General features: G+C 38.9%; 1 protein-coding gene across 3 annotated transcripts in view; it reads right to left on the minus strand.

The window, feature by feature from the left end:
* The window catches only part of MINDY4 (MINDY lysine 48 deubiquitinase 4), an 80,297-nt gene that overhangs the window by 48,911 nt on the left and 10,924 nt on the right, over window positions 1-20,462 (minus strand). For all 3 annotated transcript variants that reach the window (XM_066555772.1, XM_066555691.1, XM_066555854.1), the window contains exons 6-9: window positions 7,469-7,527; window positions 7,021-7,130; window positions 5,922-6,038; window positions 1,958-2,046 (exon numbers count right to left, since the gene is read on the minus strand). In XM_066555772.1, coding sequence (XP_066411869.1) covers window positions 1,958-2,046; window positions 5,922-6,038; window positions 7,021-7,130; window positions 7,469-7,527 — 375 coding nt within the window. The remainder of the gene's footprint in view (window positions 1-1,957; window positions 2,047-5,921; window positions 6,039-7,020; window positions 7,131-7,468; window positions 7,528-20,462) is intronic.

The raw sequence follows: 20,462 nt of genomic DNA on the forward strand, positions 1-20,462 counted from the left end.
AAACGTGAAAAAAACTAAACAGACTTTCAAGTTCAATGCCTGCCTTGAAAATAATGTTAATTTAGAGAATGTTTCTCTCTCTGAAGGATGTGAGATATGGAAAATAATTGGTGAGAGTTTTCAAGTGGAAAAACAATAATTATAATCACAACTTTCTCTTGTTCTTATTGTTGTATTATCTTCTCTGCCTGTGTTCACCCAGAAATTCATGGGAATCACAAGTAATTTCTGTGTAATATTCATCCTCTCATTTGAAGCTCTGAGGTTTCCCTTTCCTTCTGCCTGCTGAAAGTTTCTGCCCATGGCAGACACAGCATAAGAAAAGTGTGTTTATCTCATGAATAAAAACCAAAAATCTTTTCAAACCACGTGGATAATAAGAGGAGGAAAACAGGAGAGGCAAATTCTGCCCAGTAAACAGGATTTGTTGGAGATGGCACGAGTTGGGACACACAGTTTAAAGAACTTGGCCTCCATCCACTTATTTGGGTGCCACATAATTTTATTTCATGTATGATCTCTGAACCATGCTGCAAGAGGGAAATTATCATCTCTGTTTTCACTAAGGATGACCTGAGGCACAAAGGGACCAAGGAGCAGATGATCAAAGGCTGTCCTCAGAGCTGAAAGAAATTCTTGCTTTTCACAACCAGAAATAATCCTTCTGTGGAGATTCCTGGTCATAAAATCTAAGTATGCGCTGAGTTTCCTGCAAGAAGGTTTCTGAGGGGTTTTTTTTAATGTAGACAAGAACCTTGAAAAGTCTGCCCTCATTATAATCTGAATTAGAATCCTAAAGTTTTGCAGGATAACTTCTGTCACTTCCTATCCTGGATGCTGAAAACAAATAATGATGCTCTACAGGTACCTGTTTCTTTCAAAAATTGATGAAAAACAGCCCAAACAATGAATTTAAGGGTAAGGCAGACAGCACTAAGGAATATCAACACAGACCACAGCACTTTCCTACACAGTTCCAAGCAGAAAAATGGGAATTTAAGGCCAAAATTTAATACAAGAGGACCATTTTTATATTGTAAGGTAATGAAGGATCTCAGCATGAAAGCTTCTCTTGAGACTAAATCCAAGTCAGACTAATGGAGGTCACAAATAAAAGAAGGTGGTGGCAGCATAAACCAGGAAAATAACTTTCCCTCTTAAACATTTTGTTCCTTTAAGGCACAGGGAGGCTTTGTGGAATTTGTCTTTTGTAAAGTACTGAAATTCTTATTGAAAACAAGAGGCAAATACATGAAAACTGGTAACAAAGTAATTTTTGAGGCATTATTTTCCAGAATTTAATTCAGTAACTCATTTTCCTTTAGCAACGTGACAAGCACATCATTATTATTATAGCAGTCCAAGCAATTTCCTTGTCAGCAGCAACACCTAACAAAATTCCTTAAAAGCAAGTAGAAAATACACAGAATATAAATTCAAATTCCATTAAGGAGTTTAAACAGGAATAATCAAAAGCAGTTACAAGAAAAAAAAAATCATTATAACTTTAATTTTTCAACCCTGTTGAGGTTCTTAGTGTCGAACACTGGATGAACTTCATGGTCTTTCAAACCTTGATTATTTTTTTGTTTGAAATCCAATTTCCATGAGGACCTCGAGGCTAAATAATTTTCATTGGCCTCAATTCAAGCTGTTTGGTTTTTGTAGAGGTTCTTGGGTTAATCACAAGCAATTACACAAATAAGACACCAACTTGTACATTCCTACAGTTCCACTGGAAGCAAACACAAGTAAATCAGATGCTGTTTTCTTTCTCTCTCTCTCTCTCTCTCTCTGAAACAAAAATAAGTTCAGTAAGTTCAAACACAAAAGGCTCCTGAGTGGCTGCAGCAGAGAAATAAAATTAACAAATTAACAATAATAAAATTATTATTTATAATTTTTTTTTTTTTTTTTTAGTTCTGTAGGCAAAATTCCTGAAGTTTCAGTGCCTTACCGGGTGTCTTTGTTCCTGTTGGTGTCTGCAAAGATCAGCTGCTGCAGGACACAGGCTTGGACAGCAGCCAGAACCCCACATGGGCCACCCTGGGGGAAGATGGGACACTCCATGAGCAAAAATACTGCTGGATGCTGGGGAAAAGCCCTGGGAGCTCCCACCCAGCCCAAAGCCATCCTTTCATCCCCCTCTCTCCAGCCAGGCCTTTACAGTGCTCTCTGTGGCTCTGGGATTTTGTGCAAGCCAAGGAAAATCAGGGGTTCTAAGTGTTTTTGTGGTTCCTGCCTATTTTTCCTGAAAAGACCAAGACATCTATAATGTCAAAAGAAATGGGGGGTTTTATTGAAATCTGGGATATATGAACTAAAAACCTCCTGATCCCTACTGAGCTGCAGTTTAATTTTCAGAGAGAAATCGAATCTGAGTGTTTTCCAAGGACTGAAAACAAGCCTTGCTCTTGCACCTCCCCTCAGAGCAACCTCCACCTGCATCACTCCACAAAGATTTCAGGTTTCAGTAAAGCTCTCTGCACCTCAGATCCTCCCTCTCTCTGGGGAAGAGAAAGAAAACCAAAAAAGTTTGATTCTTTAAAATTATCAGTTTCAGAGGAAATATATCACAATACCAAGAAATGCCAAGTTAACTTTAAATTTTATGGATTTATAGCTGGTTTTGGGCTATTTGCACGACACAAGGCTGACATCACAGACACCACAATGCCACCCATCAAACTCCTCAGAAACCCTACAGAAGAAAGGGGGAAGAAGGGAAAGGGCAGCCAGCCCTGCTGTTTTCACACAATGTGATTAAAGGATCAGTTTAATTCTCTGTTCTAAGTGCAGCACCAAGGGAAGGGGACCTGCAGGTAAATTTTAGCAGTATGGAAATTAGAACAGCTTAGATATTGACACCTTCTCATTTCTTATTTGTATGATACATACTCTGCCTCTCTAGGTTTATTTAAATAACTGATGAGTGAATAATCTGAAATATATCAAGGAAAAAAGCAAGATTTGTGTCAGTCTATCATGGAGAACCTCCCACTCAAAAAAAAATTACAGGATTCATTCTAAATACCTTCTTATAGCACCACAAAAGTTTAAGATAAGAAAGAAGTGAACAGTTGTTCAGCTGAATTGAATTTTGGAAGTGAGGAGGAAATATATTAACAAGCTGAAACAGGCACAATCTAAACAAAACACCTTTCCTGCACTGGAACTCATGGTGGGGAATTTAATGGCCAGTGAGTGGCTGGAAGTGATGAGATCCTTTCTGCAGGCTGGAAACACCAAAGTAACATTTACTGTGGACCAGTGACCACCACAGCCATGGTTCCTTTTGGAGCATAAGTTAAGATTTAATATCTTCTTTTTCCACTAGGCTTTGTGAGATAAGCAGCTTTCTTCTGAGACCACCAGCCTAATGAAATATTTAACTAGATGAGGTGAGTTAATTAAACATCTTAATGACATGTTTATTAGCCATTGTCCTTGCCTCAAAACCTCTCTTCCTCTCATTTCTGTATAATGGCTTATTGTGTTTGTGTTCCCCCCAGATGAAGGAAGGAATGATGAATCTGACTCCATGTTCTCAGAAGGCTATTTTATTATTTTATAATACTATATTATATTAAAGAATACTATACTAATTATATTAAATAATAGTATAATAATAAAATAAATTAAAATAAAATAATTATATAATAATAATATTATACTTTATACTAAAGAATACAGAAATGATACTTACAGAATGCTACAGAATGCTAAAAAGATAATAATGAAAACCCCTGACTCTTTCCAGAGTCCCAACACAGTTTGGCCCCAGTTGGCCATTGAGTCAAAACAACTCACAGCAGAATCCAATGAAACAATCACCTGTGGGTGAACAATCTCCAAACACATTCCACATGAGCAAGACAGAGGAGAAGCAAATGAGATAAGAATTGTTTTCAAATTTTCTCAGAGGCTTCCCAGGAGAAAAATCCTGGGCGAAGGGATTTTTCAGAAAATGTGAATGTGACAATGGCCTAATTCTCTCAGGCCAGATAAAGATTTTCTGCATCAGCACAGAGGCTTTAATGAGTGTTTTGGAAAGAGGAGCCTACACAGGTATTTACTAAATTCCTCAGATCCCTGCTCCTGAGGGGAGAGACCTTGTGTGGACACCCCAGGAGCAGATGCACAGCCCCAGGGCTGGCACAAAAGCATCACAAAGCTGGGGAGGATCCGTTCTTCCAAGAGATCTGGTGGATTTTTGTGGAGGAGGTTTTACAGTGGCCTCTGTGAGCCAGAGAGAAATTTGATGGGAGGATCCATGTTTACCCCTGAAAGAGTTTCCTGCCAAGGTCATTGACATGGAAACCAGGAAAGGGGGAAGGATAAATAGGAGAAACCTGCAAGGAGCCCTTGGTTTGTCTCTTCAGACCAATGAGTAAAGTGTTAGGAGTTGTTAAAGAATGTATAAGGAGCATGCATGCAATAATAAAAAATAGTTTGAAGCTTTCTGAAAATGGAGTGTTGTTTTGTATTGTCTCCATCTCAACTATGACCATCTCATCTAGGACAGATTTTGGGGACAGATTTTGGGGGCAGCTCCACGACCCTGTGGCACGAGGGTGGTCCCTGGGCTGAGCCTGATGAGGAACACCGAGCAGAGGGGGGTGAAGCACTGTCTGGGAGCCAGGTGCTCAGGCAGGGCTGAAAGGGAGAGCTCAGAGGAGTCACTGAATCAGAGAGCACCAAAAATCTCTCTGGATGGGTGTAGTGGGTTTAGTTCACCAATCTGAGATTCCCTGGCCAATGCACCAATGAGTGTGGTGGGTTCAGGGCTGGCCAAGCACCAGTGCACTCACTAGAATGTGCTAGAATGTACTCATTTCCTGCTGTGAGGTGGGATTAGGAGAAAGGCAAAGCAGGCTCAAAACTTTAAAAGGGTAAAAAGAAAAATTTACGAACAGTAACTAAGAGTAATAAGAATCAAAACAAAACTTTAGGACACTTCTCCTCCACCTACAACTTCTTCTTTCTTACTGACAGTGTAAAGTGACAAAACTTAAAATTTTCAGTCAGTTTACCACCTCCAGCATATTCTTTCTTTAGTTCACTTAGGGAGAGGAGTCTTTCTTGTTAATGTTCTGTGATGCAAAAGTAGCACACGTGCTCTCCAGGCTGGGTCAAGTCATGGCTGGGTGGTTTTACCAGCTGTGGTCACCATGGGGACCTGCTGGACATTCCAGATGTGTCCCCTGCTGGACATTCCAGATGTGTCCCCTGCTGGACATTCCAGATGTGTTGCCCTGCTGGACATTCCAGATCTGTCCACCTGCTGGATGTTGCCAGGGAATTGATTGATTGATCCCAACTCCTCCCTACTCGTTTTAGGGAGGAGTTGGGATCTTGTGGCTGCAGGAGAGGTGAGCCCACCAGCAGTGCCAGTGTCCCAGGGTGCCTGCAAGGTGTTTGTCCCTTTCATTTCAAGAATGAACCTCATCACCTGACCCCAGTATCTTCAGGAAGTAAAAATCCCCATGTGATTTTCCAGCCAGCTCTTGCTACATCTCATTTTGAGTCAGGTCAAGCTGCATCTTCAATTTGTTTGGCCCCACATATCATTTTTCTCTTATACTCCACCCTTGATTTATGCTCTTTTATTCTTTTACCACCACTGCCACCACTGGCTCCTCCTCCTCCTCCCTGTGAATAATTCCCCATCACACACAATAATTCCCCACACACACACATACACACACACAAACATTTGCACATTTTCTGCAGCTTTTTCACTTTTTCCTCCATCCATTAAAGTCTCCCATTATGACTTGACAAGGTGACAACATCCACTGGTAACCAGAGTTTAAAGGAAAAGTCTTTAGAAAGCTAATTTTTTTCACTGCTGAAACACACAGCCTTTGTAAAGTCAGTGTAAAAAGCAAAGATCAGTGTTAGGAAGGAATTTACAGTACCTTTTTCTGCACAATGCCATATTTTAGCTGTGGGATATTGTTAAATGTAAAACTCTGGATTTTCCATTCTTCACTGAAGCAACAAAGACTGGAGCCAAACAGAAGATTTTTTAATTCCTATAAAAGAAAGAAAAAAAAATTCTGATTTTAAAAACAAATCTAAAACACAGTAATTTGCAGAAAAGAAAGGAGGAGTGTGGCAGGGTAATGACTAACTGTACAACCATCCTCTCCTGTTTTATCCCTACTGTAAATAGCAACACCCCAATGAAAAGGAGCAATATTTTCCTTTTCCTGCCATATTCCTTCCACTCATAATGCTGGGAGCTGCTCAGCACTGGAAAATATTTATGTCTAATGTCTGGGGCACAGTTTCCCATGAAAGCATCCCAGTACACTGCCTGAAATTTAACAGCTGGAAGAGCAACCAGTGGTGACATGAGGGAGAAGAGGACCCTCTACAAGATAAATGTTAATTAAATCGTTGATTTCTGTATTTCAGGTGGCACAAATCCAGACCTTGGCCCTGAACAACTGCAGACCATGGCCAGCAATAGCCACACTGAATAAATTGCATTCATGCTAAAGCAGAACTCAGGAATTTAAAAAAAAAATCACTCAGGGCTGGTAGAGTTACTCCAAGCTCAGTGGTCTAGAATGAAATTGGAAGATACCTTCGTTATTTGGTCTGGGATTTTTTCTCCTCAGTCTGAATGGGAAGGAAAAATATTTAATAATTTTATCTCTGCTCAAAATAGGGGAGATAAGAAAAGCAGGAACAGTGAGAGGGAAATAATAAACCACTGTCAGTGAAAGGGCTGCAGAATAAGCACATGAACAACTGACATGGGGCATTAAAGAAATAATACAAGCTTAATTAATTAAAGCTACTACCTGTGCTTCAAGTGGGTTGATTGCATGAGGGTATTTTTCTGAGTTTAGGCATCCCTAAATTACTCTGTCACCTGGACAAGGAATATACTCAGAAATACAGCACATGTTCAAAAATACAACACAGAGCAACCCACTGCAGCTTGGGCTAAGGAAACTCAAATAACAACCTCACAAATCTGTTTATATTTACCATAATTACTCTTACTTTTGCAAGAGAAATATCAATGGCCTTTGATACTATTTGAAGCATATAGAATGTTGAAAGATCTGGGGTCTTATTGACTTCTCCAGTTGTCTCTTCATCCTCAACATCAACTGAAAGAAAAAAAAATCAATTGTTGGATGGAAAGAATTGTTTTCCCCAGCACACTCACCGCTAGGGGCTCATCAACATGAAAATTAACATTTATTGTTTTGATAAAAAGGAAAATAGTTTTAGCCAGAAAGGGCAGATAAAAAAACACGAGCCAGCCTTTGTCTGATTATTTCTTAATGATTTCTTTGTCTATTTAAAAGTTTATAGCAAATTAAATTGCTCTAAATCAACTAAGAGTTACAAAAGAAGCCACTCCTATGTATTTATTTGGCCACAGCTGCTCTGAACAATACAAAAGATGGCAAAATCCAGTCTGAAACTTGACCCAATAACTTACCCAATTCTAGGGCTTCTTTCATCTGGTCTTCTTTACAGCCAGTGGATGTTGGAGACCTCCTACACGAAAATTAATCAAGAAATTAATGACAAAATGTTCATTTTAAATGAGAAAAGGTGTTTGAGTAAACAATAAGAAATAGGGAGCATTCCCACACAAACAAGGATATAACTTTTACATGTGTGTGTGCATATATATATATATATATATAGGTATTTTATATATTTATTTATTTATTTATAAATATTTTTTTTCTATAAAAAATAAATATATGGTCTAAGAAATAAGTGGTCTTAGAGAAAAGCCTTTTTCAGTGGAAGAAAGCTGCACTCCAGGAGTTTATCAGGAAAAGCAGCCAGCACAGAGCAATACCCGGTGTTTGATTTGGGATTTCAGTCCTGTGCCAGCATCAATCTCATTTCATCTGTGTGATATGACAGATCAGATCATAAAATGAAATTTAAATCCCTGACAGGGATCAGGGTAAGATTCAAATTAGTCTTTAAACTACTTGAAATATGCAAATAATAAAAGTGGGAATAGGCCTTAGGCTGGCTCCTTTACCAGGGTATATTTTTAATCCTTTAAGAGGGATCAGTTGTTCAACTCCTCTTGTGATTTAATTGTATATTACACAATTAACAGAGTAAATTTCTTATGAATAACTGATAAAAGGACTAAACATTTAAACTTGGCTGTGAAGCCAAAGCTGAAATAAAACATTTGATTTTTGGAAACAAAATGGGTTTTATTCTTCCTGTTGAAATCACACCACAACGAATTCAGAATCAAGGAAAACTTTGGAATAATCGTTTCTAAAAATGGCAAAAATTGACCCTTTTTTTTCTTTTTTTTTCCCCAAAAAAGCAATACTGTATCATTGGCTTTTGCTTTGGAAAAAAGGGAATTGCACTGACAATCCTTTCAAAAATAGAATGGAATAGTTTCCTCAGCCACATTCTTTGTAGGCACGATACTACAGCAACAACTGCTGTCATGTCACATACTTTCCATGAGCTTAATTTCCTTTACAGAGAATGAAATAATAAAACCAGAATACAGACATATCACACTCAGGATTTGCCCAGTTTAAAGGCATTTTGGCAGCTTTCTCACAGATACTATTTGATACTATAAGAACAGAAACACTTCTCTTTTTAGATATAAATAAGTTAAAGGATGGAGGCAATGAAATGTGGGTGGCCCTGATTCAGGCCAGACAGAATGGAAATGAATCACCCACATTCTAGGAATTTCAGGTAAAAATAAATGGAAGGCCCAGCAGGTCAATAAAAATAAGAAGACTGAGAGCAAGTTTGTACAGTGGCATAAGCAGCCCTGAGCTCCCATTGAGTATTGCTGTATTTTTATGTGATACAGAATTGAATAGAGTTGATTGTGGTGCATTTTACAACACAGTCAGATCTCCCCTTGGTGTTTCCTGACATGAATTTCAGCTGAGATTCCCTTCCCATAGCTGCTTGCTACTATTTTCCTCTCTCCTGGTCAAGGAAAGGGTCTTAATGACAATAAATTCACCAATAAAATACTTTTCAACCAAGTCATGTCACTCAGGCATAACCAAAAGCCACATTTTTGTTTTGCCTGAGATTGCAAACTGTTCTCTCTTCTTTTCTAGGTCTTCTTCCCAGTTAATCCATTTCCATCTAATTTTGCAAGAGTTTTTAACACCTTCCAAGGCTAGCTTGGACAGGGCATGGATCAAGCTGGTCTAGTGGGAGGTGTCCCTGCCCATGGCAGGAAGATCTTTAAGGTCCTTTCCAACAAAACCATTCTGTGATTTTGTGATTCTGTGATTATATGATTCTGTAATTTTGTGATTTTGTGATTCTGACACTTTAATGCAGCACTAGAGTTTCCATTTCTAAACGAAAATCCAGCCCCTCATGGTACAATTCACATGTAGCTCTCCTGGCACCAGTTTTTGTAGTGTTAATTCTCTCTGGAAAGTCTAAAAGATGTTGGTTCTACACCCATTCCAGGAAGAACCAAGCCCGGGATGCAAAGTGCTCGGAATTCTCAAAGTTGAGAATTCCCATCAAGCTGAGGAAAGCACTGACATCCGAGATTAATGTTGGGTGTTTTCTGCTTAAGTGGGGTATTTTTGCAGGTGGAGGTTCCCCTCCTTGAGGGGAATTCGTGTTTCTCAAAACAGCCAGGACATTTATTGCAATTTCCATTTCAGCACAGGGCTGCTGTTCCAGGAAAATTTATTGTAAGTGTAAAACCAATTGGTTGGAGCACTTAGGGAAGGGGGAAGTCATCCATCATGGCAGGAAATTGGGACAGGAAGAAAATATGTTTCATTCTAAACACACTATACAGTACTTTCTCTAAATATTTGAACATTCCTCTCTGGCCTCCAAGCATTGGAGGAAAATGGATTTACAGAGAAAAGTGAACTCGCAGAGAGGGAGCTCCTTGGCACAATAATGGATGTGCATTCCACCATTTCCTATTTACACCAACACTCACAAGAGGTCAAATAAACAAAGGGGCCTAAAAATTAAACATCAGTGGCTTTAAGGTGACTGTGGTGATAAAACCCATTTTCATTGCCAGATCACAACAGCTTTTCTACTGGATGTAGAATAGGCAGACATATCTGATATTCTTGGAATAGTGAGCAAAATCTGCAGAGTAGATAATTAAAAAATAACCTCTAATGCTGTTTGCCAAAGGGTTAAAAAGGCCATTCTGTGGTGCAGCTTGTCACTGCTTTGGGGCACAATTATAAAATCAGAATTATTAAAAGAAATTGTAAAGATGCAAAGGACATGATCACAATCAATGCCAGGCAATATTTTTCTACAGGAAAAAGGTCTTGTCATGAGAATTTAATATAAATTCTGTCCTGTTGGCAAGGCTGGTTGGCAAAGGTAACAGAGGCTCATGCACTTAATTTCCCCTAATTTCCTTTTCAGTGAAGACCTGCATCTGATTTGATTTGAACATTTGCAATGTGAAAAATTAACTGAATTTTTAACTGAAATTTTTAACTGAACAGATAGACTTGTGAACACTGACAGATATAAAACAGGTAAATGAGAAACTTGGCATTGAAAGGGTAATTTCTAATAGAAATGGTAATTTCTGACAGAAATAGATTCCTCATACATGAGTCTGCATTTGTCCTGCTGAATTTTACTAACTGTGACAATGTGAAATATTTGTTGGGAAGGTTTGTATATAAAAAAAGAATTACTATAATCACAGGTTGAGCTACAAGGTGGTTTGAAGTGCCTGATAAGTTGGGCTCACCTGAACACAAAGCTCATCCATAGGCTATGAATAAATATTTATCTCCAGCTACAAAATCAGAATTATAATAAAAATGGAGCTGCTTTGTTCCTACTGTTCTCCACCAGAGATTTTGGAATGTGAAATTCCCTCTGGAATTTCCAAGGAGCTCAGTGTGAACTCATCATTGTGTTCAGCAGCTCTAAACTGCTGTCAGCAAAATAAGCAAGAATCAGTAAAATTTAAAAAAGAAGGAGATAAAATTCCACTAAATAAAAATGCACAGCACCCTCAAGACACTACATAAAGCACAGAAAAGGGTTTCCAGATTTTGGCACTCAATTCACATCACTGGAGATGAATCCAACCCTCTTCTCTGTTCACCATCCACAAAGTACCCTTTCTGTCTGGTTTGGGCCTTCAACTCTTAGGCCATTTAATTTTTAAGGATGTGGAATATTTGGTCTTCCATTTCCTCTCAGAAACCTCAGATTTTTAACAGTCCAAACCATTGTAACAATATAAATTATCTTCCTGAAAATTAATATCAACTGTTAAACTGGGAGACAAAAGCTTACACTGAGGATGGGGTATTCTCTTATTATAAAAAAAAGGTGAATTCAAAAAACAGGTTACTGGTGAGCCCACAGAGATTTTACCTCCTGGTAATTTTAGGGGTAAAAAGGGGTAAAAAACTTCCTTGTGCCGCCTGCACACAAATGGTTTTTTTTTAGGAGCAAGTAATTCCACAGAGTCATGGAATAGCTTGAGTTGGAACACACCTCCACAATCCTCTAATGCAAATTCTCAACTGACTGACTGCATTTCAGGCAACAGGCTGGACCTCTCCAGATTTACCTCCTTTCCAAAAATAAAGAAATGATACAGAAGCCATTTGTCATTTCCAGTAATTGCAAAGTGCCTCTTCCTATGGAGTGCAGGAAAAATACTAAAAGGGCAAATGGCAGCCCCACAGATGTTACACCGTGGGCTCTGCTGCCATAAATCCATTGGCACCACACAAAAGTCACACAATAGTTTATAATTTTATTTTAGGCCCTTTTTTCCGGTCCAAGCATTACGTTATAAAAGGTGTTACACAACTCCGGGCACTTGAAGGTTTTCACTCCTGATTTGGCAACCATAACCTCTCTTTCCATCCATGGGTGAGTTAAATCCGTATTCCCCATGGGTGAGCCAGTTTTGTGTGACAGACATTCCTCTGCTGCCAGTTGGGTGAGTCAAATCCAGGCTGACCCCCCTGGAACACGGGATCAGAGCCCCTCCAGGAGGGTTTGGTTCCTCTCTCCAGGAAGGTGTGGCTGCACTGCTCTCACCATATTTCCTGCCTTCAAACCCACTCCAGAGCACTGGAGATGAGGCAAAGTGGGGCTGAAGGACAACACAGAGATCCCAGACAAAGGCAGAAGGACATGTGCCAATGTGATTTACTCCTGGGCTGCTCCAGCACTGTTCTCACTGTGTGCTCCAAAGCACTGGAGATGAGGCAAAGTGGGGCTAAAGGATAACCCAGAGATCCCAGACAAAGGCAGAAGGACATGTGCCAATGTGATTTACCCTGGGCTGCTCCAGCACTGCTCTCACTGTGTGCTCCAAAGCACTGGAGATGATGCAAAGTGAGACTAAAGGATAAAACAGAGATCCCAGACAAAGGTGGGGGGTTACTTCTGATAGAAATAGTTTCCTCATACATGAGTCTGCATTTGTCCCAGACAAAGGTGGAAGGAAATGTGCCAATGTAATTAACTCCAAGCCTGCTCCAGCACTGCTCTCACCATGTTTCCTGCCTCCAAAGCCACTCCAGAGTACTGGAGATGATTTAAAGTGGGGCTAAAGGATAACACAGAGATCCCAGATAAAGGTGGAAGGAAATGCACCAACATAATTTACTCTTGGCCTGCTCCAGCACTGCTCTCACCATGTTTTCTGCCTTCAAACCCACTCCAAGCACTGGAGATGAGGCAAAGTCTGGCTGAAGGACAACACAGAGATCCCAGACAAAGGCAGAAGGACATGTGCCAATGTAATTTACTCTTGGGCTGCTCCAGCACTGTTCTCACCATGTTTTCTGCCTTCAAACCCACCCCAAAGCACTGGAGATGAGGCAGAGTGTGGCTGAAGGACAACACAGAGACCCCAGACAAAGGTGGAAGGAAATGTGCCAATGTGATTTACTCCTGGGCTGCTCCAGCACTGTTCTCACCGTGTTTCCTGCCTCCAAAATCACTCCAAAATACTGAAGATAATGCAGAGTGTGGCTGAGAGATCCCAAAGGCAGAAGGACATGTGCCAATGTAATTTACTCCTAGGCTGCTCCAGCACTGTTCTCACTGTTTCCTGCCTCCAAACCCACTCCAGAGCACTGGAGATGATGCAGAGTGTGGCTGAAGAACACCACAGAGACCCCAGACAAAGATGAAAGGAAATGTGACACACCTGGGCTGCTCCAGCACTGTTCTCACCATGCTTCCTGCCTCCAGAACCTCTCCAAGCACTGGAGATGATGCAAAGTGTAGCTGAAGACCCCAGAAAAAGGTGGAAGGAAATGTGCCAATGTGATTTACTTATGCCTATGTGGCATTCACATGCTCTGAAAAAATCCCTTCACCCAGGATTTTTCTCCTGGGAAGCTGAGAAGCCTCAGAGAAAAAGGAAAACAATTCTTATCTCATTTGCTTCTCCTCTGTTGTGCTCACATGTGGAATGTGTTTGGAGATTGTTTACCCACAGGTGATTGTTCCATTGGATTCTGCTGGGAGTTGTTTTCACTCTTTGGCCAATCAGGGCCAAGCTGTGTCAGGACTCTGGAGAGAGTCAGGAGTTTTCATTATTATCTTTTTAGCCTTCTGTAAGTATCCTTTCTGTATTCTTTAGTATAGTTTAGTATAGCATTCTTTAATATAATATAGTATAATAAAGCAATAAATTTGCCTTCTGATAAGATGGAGTCAGATTCATCACTCCTGCCATCATCGAGGCATTCCCAGCAAATCCAATACTCCTGGGCTGCTCCAGCACTGTTCTCACCGTGTTTCCTGCCTCCAAAACCACTCCAAAGCACTGGAGATGATGCAGAGTGGGGCTGAAGGACAACACAGAGACCCCAGACAAAGGTGGAAGGAAATGCACCAACGTCATTTACTCCTGGGCTGCTCCAGCCAGACTCTGACTCAACTCCAATTTCTCGAAACGCCACCCCAGCCCATTGCATCCTCTTCCTCTGATAGTGGGAAAAACTGATTTGATTCCTCAGGCATTGCTCACACACACACTGAGAATCCTGGAATAATCCGGGGCTTTCTGGCTGCTTTTAAATGAGATTACACCCAAAAGGACCCGGCTGTGGGAGCCCAGCCCTCATTCCACAGAACTGGCTATCCAGGTGGTCAGGACTTTCAGGAACTGCTCAACACCTCCCAGGATCAAAATTTCATTGCTCACCAAATTGCCAGGTATTACTTTAGACAGTGCCAGCCTATCCCACAAACCGATTTTGTGAGTCACACTGAAATATTGCAGCCCACCAGGCAAACAATACAGAATATTCCTAGAAAACCTACAAAAAAAACCTTTTACATCAAAATTCATAGTAGGAAAGACTAAAGCCAAGCAAATCTGCTGGGTAAATAATGTACATTACAGAACTTTGCTGGAACTATTTTACCTTTCAGTTGGAAATTCAATTTTATTTTTAAAAAATAGCATTAAAGCTGGAATGTTAATTAGTATTTTTATGAAATGAGACATTCACATATTAACCTCCAAGAGGCACTGAATTCTCCTGTTTCACTGTGTCAAGAAATTATGCAGTGCAGTCCAGAAACCTCCTTGGGTTGCTTGTGCTCTGCTTTGTTGCTTACACTGGCTGAGGGAACACCAAATCCTGCTCAGGACTTGCTCAGAAACTCATGGCCAATGTTCTCTGCCAATCTCCTAATGCAGATCAGCCCAGATTGTGGCTGGGGATGATGCAGGATAAAAGGATAGGAGAGGATATTTACAGTTTTAGGCACTCAACCATCTATAATTGACAGGTATTGGCTCAGCCCTCACATGGAAAATAAGCCTTTTTTATTCCTGCTAATAACAGAGAGCATGGATATCAATCCTTTAAGGACCATAAGACTTTCAAAATAATATTTTGAAAGCATTATGGTCCTTATAATATTTATACAATAATATTTTGTAAGTGTCAGATATCTAAAAGAATAAAAAACCAAAACAGCTAAACACCCCTGAATATATTTTTAAAGGATTTAAGGATTTTGTTTAAAGATCTGTATTTTTTTTTTTCTTCTAGGGATTTCCTATTTCTATAAATAAGTTTTCAGGGCTCTTTTTTTTGTGGAATATATGAAAGAGAAAAAGCAGAATTCTCACTAACACAATGGGTTTACCTGTATTGTGATTTTATAACACTGAGGACCAGGCCAAGAGCAGAAGGTGGCAGCTCTTGCCCTGTTATCTGAGAGTCACAGTGTGACAATGCCAGAGACATCCCTAAATACATGGGGGAAATATAAAACAAATCAGTAAAACCTGAGAGAAAAACAAGAGCAAAAGTTCAGAGCAGCAAAGATAAAAATATTTAGCAGACAGTACAAGCTTCAGACAAAAAATGCCTAAAGGAACATGAGAAATATTTAGAGTATTTTAAAAGAGGTGAATATGTAGCAAGGAACAGAAACACCAGTCAAAAAATCAACTTCAGCTATGGACAAAAAATAGCAAATGGAAGGTGAATGCAACAAAAAAAATTCCTTATAATAAGAACTGCTAGAAAGTGAATTATCAGGGGAGAGATGCCACCTGAGTCACTTAAGACTGAAGCAGACAAAACCTGGAAAAAGTATTTCAGCAAATATAAATATACATAGCAGTGATTAATCTTCCATAGAAAGAAATGACCCTAAAAGTTCTTTTCCATCCATAATTTCTAAGACTCTATGAAATATGAGAAATGTTCCACACAGGGCACTGCTAGGAAAAGGCTTCTCACCAAACAAGGAGGGATATTTTGGGGATGGGAAGCACTGAACAGTGCTCAGCTGTGGTGAACTCAGCAGAGAGACCATGGCAGGAGGAGAAACCCTGGCTCTGAGCTCACTGGCACAGCCCTGGAGCCAAAGCGCATGGGAGGGGCTCAGCTTTGGCTTGGAAATGATGCCTTGAGAAGCCTGACCTGGAACAGAAACTGGACTGAGCTAAAGAATAAAGCAGGGATTCATTAAAATGCCTCCATGGATGCACCTTGGGCAGCACAAGAGCCCAGCCAGGGCTGCACCCAAGATGAACCAAAATGGCCCCAAAATGCACCAGCGCTCCCGGGCTCTCTCCCTGGGATCAGTTCTGCTCCATTTGCATCTTGCAGTTCATTGTCCCATTCCAGGTTTGTGGTATTCCCATTCTTTGAATAGAGAGAGACATAATTTTCTCTCTCAGGAGAAGTATAGATAGAAGAAAGAGAAAATAATTTTTATTTTTATTCTCTGTTCCTGCTGGTTTTGTACAAGTGGAATGTGTTAGGAAGATTGTTTACCTGAAGGGATTTGGTAATTGGATTCTGGTGATGGTTGATTATATTTAATTAACCAATCACTCAAAGCTGTGTCCTAACTGTCAGGAGACAGTGACAAGTTTTCTTTAGTATGTAATTTAGTATAGCATAGTGTGATATCTCTTAAATAGAGTATTAATGTAGTATAATATAGTTTAATAAAGCAATTGTTCAGCCTTCTGAATCAATGGAGGCAGATGCCAATCATTTCCTTTGTCAGGGGTCCTGACTTTTACAATACCAGCTTTAGCTCATGCTGTCCCACCCTGCTTGTTTTTCTCTCTCCAGCCCACGGTGTTTGTGCTCTTGGGCTGAGATTTGGATCATTTGTCCTTGGTGCCCAGCTGGAGCAGGAATTGTTTTGTCTCCCTGCACTGTGCACAGAGCTCAGCATGCCCTGATGTGAAGCCCAGACCCACACACTAAAGCAGCACAGAATCTGAAAAATAGAAAAGCTAAACCTGAGGCATCAGAAAAGGCACCTGAATCCAATCTCCACAGCCATAACCCAGTCCCTGGTGCCTGGAATACCCCTGTGCCCTGGCAGAATGCTGCAGTAGAGCAGCAGCACAGCCAGGCTGCAGCCAGCACTGGTGGCCAGGCACAATCAGGTAATTGAATCCAGGGGATTGCTCACAATGCAAGGATGAGTGCAGAATCCATTATCCTCCCTGCTCCTGGAGCTGCACACATCCCATGTCTGCCTCTGGACAATGGGATTCACTGCTGCATCCCTCTGCTCACCAATGGCAAAAGGAAATTTCTATTTTGACGTCACGATACTCCCAGTTCTTTGTGCCTTTCTGCTTCTGAGCCATTCCCTTGGAGTTCCTAGAGAATATCTTTAACTTCAGGTCCTTTTGTTCCCTTGGTCCAGTTTTACCCTTTTTTTTCTGATTTCAGTGCTCTGATTTTAATTTTATGCTGTTTTTCCTGGAACTGGGGGAGGGAAGTTGGTTGGCTTTGTATGTGAAACCCAGAATTTCAAGCATCACATGTTCTTCTTTGTAACTACCAGAAGAGAAATGGAGCTGAACAGACCAAATCTGCCCCTCTAACTCAGCAAAAGGTGGTTGCACCCCACTGCAGAACTGCCAGCTCAGATTTACTCATCCAAAAATTATTCAGCTGACAACTGGAGGGTTTCCACAGCACCACCCCAGTTTGCACTGATAGACTTAATGGAAAATTAGGAAAACACTTCAGGGGCTGCAGGAGCAACAACTGCAGCATGCCACTGTAGTCAAGACAAAAGAACTGTTTCTCAACTGTTCTCAAGTGGGTTTTTCTTGCCTTTCCCCAATTTTGTTTGCTCAAGCTGTGAAATGGGGAAATCTTGACCTTCTAACCCCAGGTAACCTTCCCAAAAAAGTCATTATTCAACGTGGCTTTATTTCTGGAAAAGCAATACCAAGTCTTTAATGCAAAGACAGTCATCAACTTCAACACCCATTTATTTTTTATAGTTTCTAAAGATTGTGAATTCCATTCCACTCATTCTTTATTCTGTGTGCTGAGATTAATGATAAATATTCCCCTCCAGTAGGAGATTCAGCACCAAGGATAAACCACAGGATGATTCAGAGGTCACCTGAAGATATTAAAGGAAGCAGAGAACCTTTCCTTGCTGCCATTCCAGGCTCTACCCAGGACAAAATACTCAGGAAAGTCTTTATTAATTTGCTCCCTGTGACCTGAGTTATGTTCCTTCAACATCATCTCTCCCAAGTCCCTATAAATCTTAAGAAATCACAGACACAGCAATTTTTAGTTGGAATCTTGGACTGGGTACCTTTAAATTTAGGTTTTTATTCCCTTCAAAATCTCTTAAAAAAAAAAAAAAGGTAGTGAATAATCCACATTTTATTTGGCCTTGCACTCAAGTAAGAGGAACAGAGACTCAACAAAAAAGGGGAATACCCCTTAGAAGATGAAAAATAAACAAGAACATCAAAATTACCTGAAAGGGGTTTCAAATTCTCCACTGAAGTGGCACTGAGACATAAATGTCATTTTTAATTTGTTAAGTTAAATAAAACTGCTGAGAAGGAGCAGGGAGGAATGACTGACATATTCCTGTATAAATGTGTGTGCACTGCTTGCACAACATCACCACATCCCAGCATTTCAAGCCTGGCTCCAAATAAGATGGAAACTCCCTTTTTCCAAGGAATCACATGGAAAAGACAAGAGGCCATGGGTTCAAACCACTCCTGGGGACATTCCAATTGGACACAAGAGGAAAATTTTTCAAGAGAACAATTGGAACCATCCCCCAAGGAAAAGAGCTGAATTCCCAAACCCTGGGCACTTTTAAGATTTGGCATAAAGGGTGCTGGGTCACCTTGTCTAGACTGTGCTTTTTCCAAGGAAGGTTGGACCAGGTGATCCCTGAGGTCCACCCTGGTGTTCTGGGATTCTGTGAATTGAGAAATTTAACTGGCTGCTTACAGCTGAGGATAAATGAGGATTTGCTGCCACCTATATGTTGCTTTTCTCATAGATTAATGAAAATCAAAAATTCTAAAATAAAACCCACCTGTAGAATCTGGGTAGATATGCAAACTCAACAGCATAATATATATTTTTTTATTAAATAATCCTTCATGACTTGGCAAAAAATATAATCATGGCAATAAAGAACCATCACTGACCCCTGTAATTTCTTTCATTAAAAGGTGTGAGTCAAAATGCTGTGCATCTGCATTTCCCTAGGATATTTTATAGCCAGGTATTCTTTTAAAGCTTGGCAGTAGTTTTACTTCCAATTTTTCCTCCTATGTTTGCACAGGATGCCTTCAGCTTGCATGCTGTTACAGCACTTCTGGTATGGGAGAAAAGAGAATCAAAAAGTAAAGTAAATGGAAGGAAAAATAAGATTTATCTTTAGTTTTCTATGGGAAACAAAACCAGAATTGCAGATGCTGTGAATGAGTCACCTGTGGTTAATCCTACAGAGGTTTTCAGCTGCTCATTTAAATAGTTAGATTGGGATTTAGTAACAGAGAATGGAAGAGGATCCAGACAAATACCTGCTGTATTTACACTGCAATTTTTCACTGTTTAAACCACTGTAATTTTTCATGCTTTAAAATGCTCAATCACTTTGACCAAAACCTGCAGGATTTGACTGAAGGGAAATAAAAGTTTTGCAAGAGCCAAGCCTGATATTGTGGGTATTTATTTGGAGCCTCTATTCCTCCCTCTGACCTCCAGGAGTCCCAGCAGCCCTGCTGGGTCCTGTGGGTGCTTCCAGGAGCGCCGAGCTCAGCAGGGACCAAATGCTCTGCTGTGATGTTTGTGAGGGCCCCCAGGATGAGGTGAGAGATGAAAATTTGACTCCAAGTTCTCAGAATAATATATCTATAATTATAATATAATATATTATAATATATAATTATAATATAATAATATAATTGTATCATATATTATATATTTAATATATATTATTAATTAATTATATTTTATTTAATTTATTTAATTTATTTAATTAAATATATATTATTAATTAATACATATTTAATTATATATATTTAATATATAATATTTATTTATTTATTATATATCTATATATAATATATAATATATATTCATATATTATATTTATAAATATATTATTAATAAATATATAATATTCATTAAACATATATATTAATAAATATATTATTTATATTAATTTATTAAATATATATTGAAATTAATATATAAATATATAAATTTATATAAAATATAAATATATAAATATAAAAAATTTATATAAATATATTAATTTATTGCTTTATTAATTATATGTTAATAAATATATTATTTATAAAATATATATAATATATATTTATATATATTATTTATTTATATAAATATCTTTATTTTATTTAATTTATATTTAATTTATTTAATTAAATATATATTATTAATTAGTATATATTTAATTTTATATATTTAATTCTAATACATTATATAATATATAATATATCATATATTATATATAATTATATTATATTATATTATATTATATTATATTATATTATATTATATATAATTATATTATATTATATTATATTATATTATATTATATTATATTATATTATATTATATTATATATTAGAACTATACTAAAGAAAGAGAAAGGAGACATCAGAAGGCTAAACAAGAAAT

The sequence above is a fragment of the Molothrus aeneus genome, chromosome 1 (genome assembly GCF_037042795.1).
Source record: "Molothrus aeneus isolate 106 chromosome 1, BPBGC_Maene_1.0, whole genome shotgun sequence".
Classification (NCBI taxonomy): Eukaryota; Metazoa; Chordata; class Aves; order Passeriformes; family Icteridae; genus Molothrus; species Molothrus aeneus.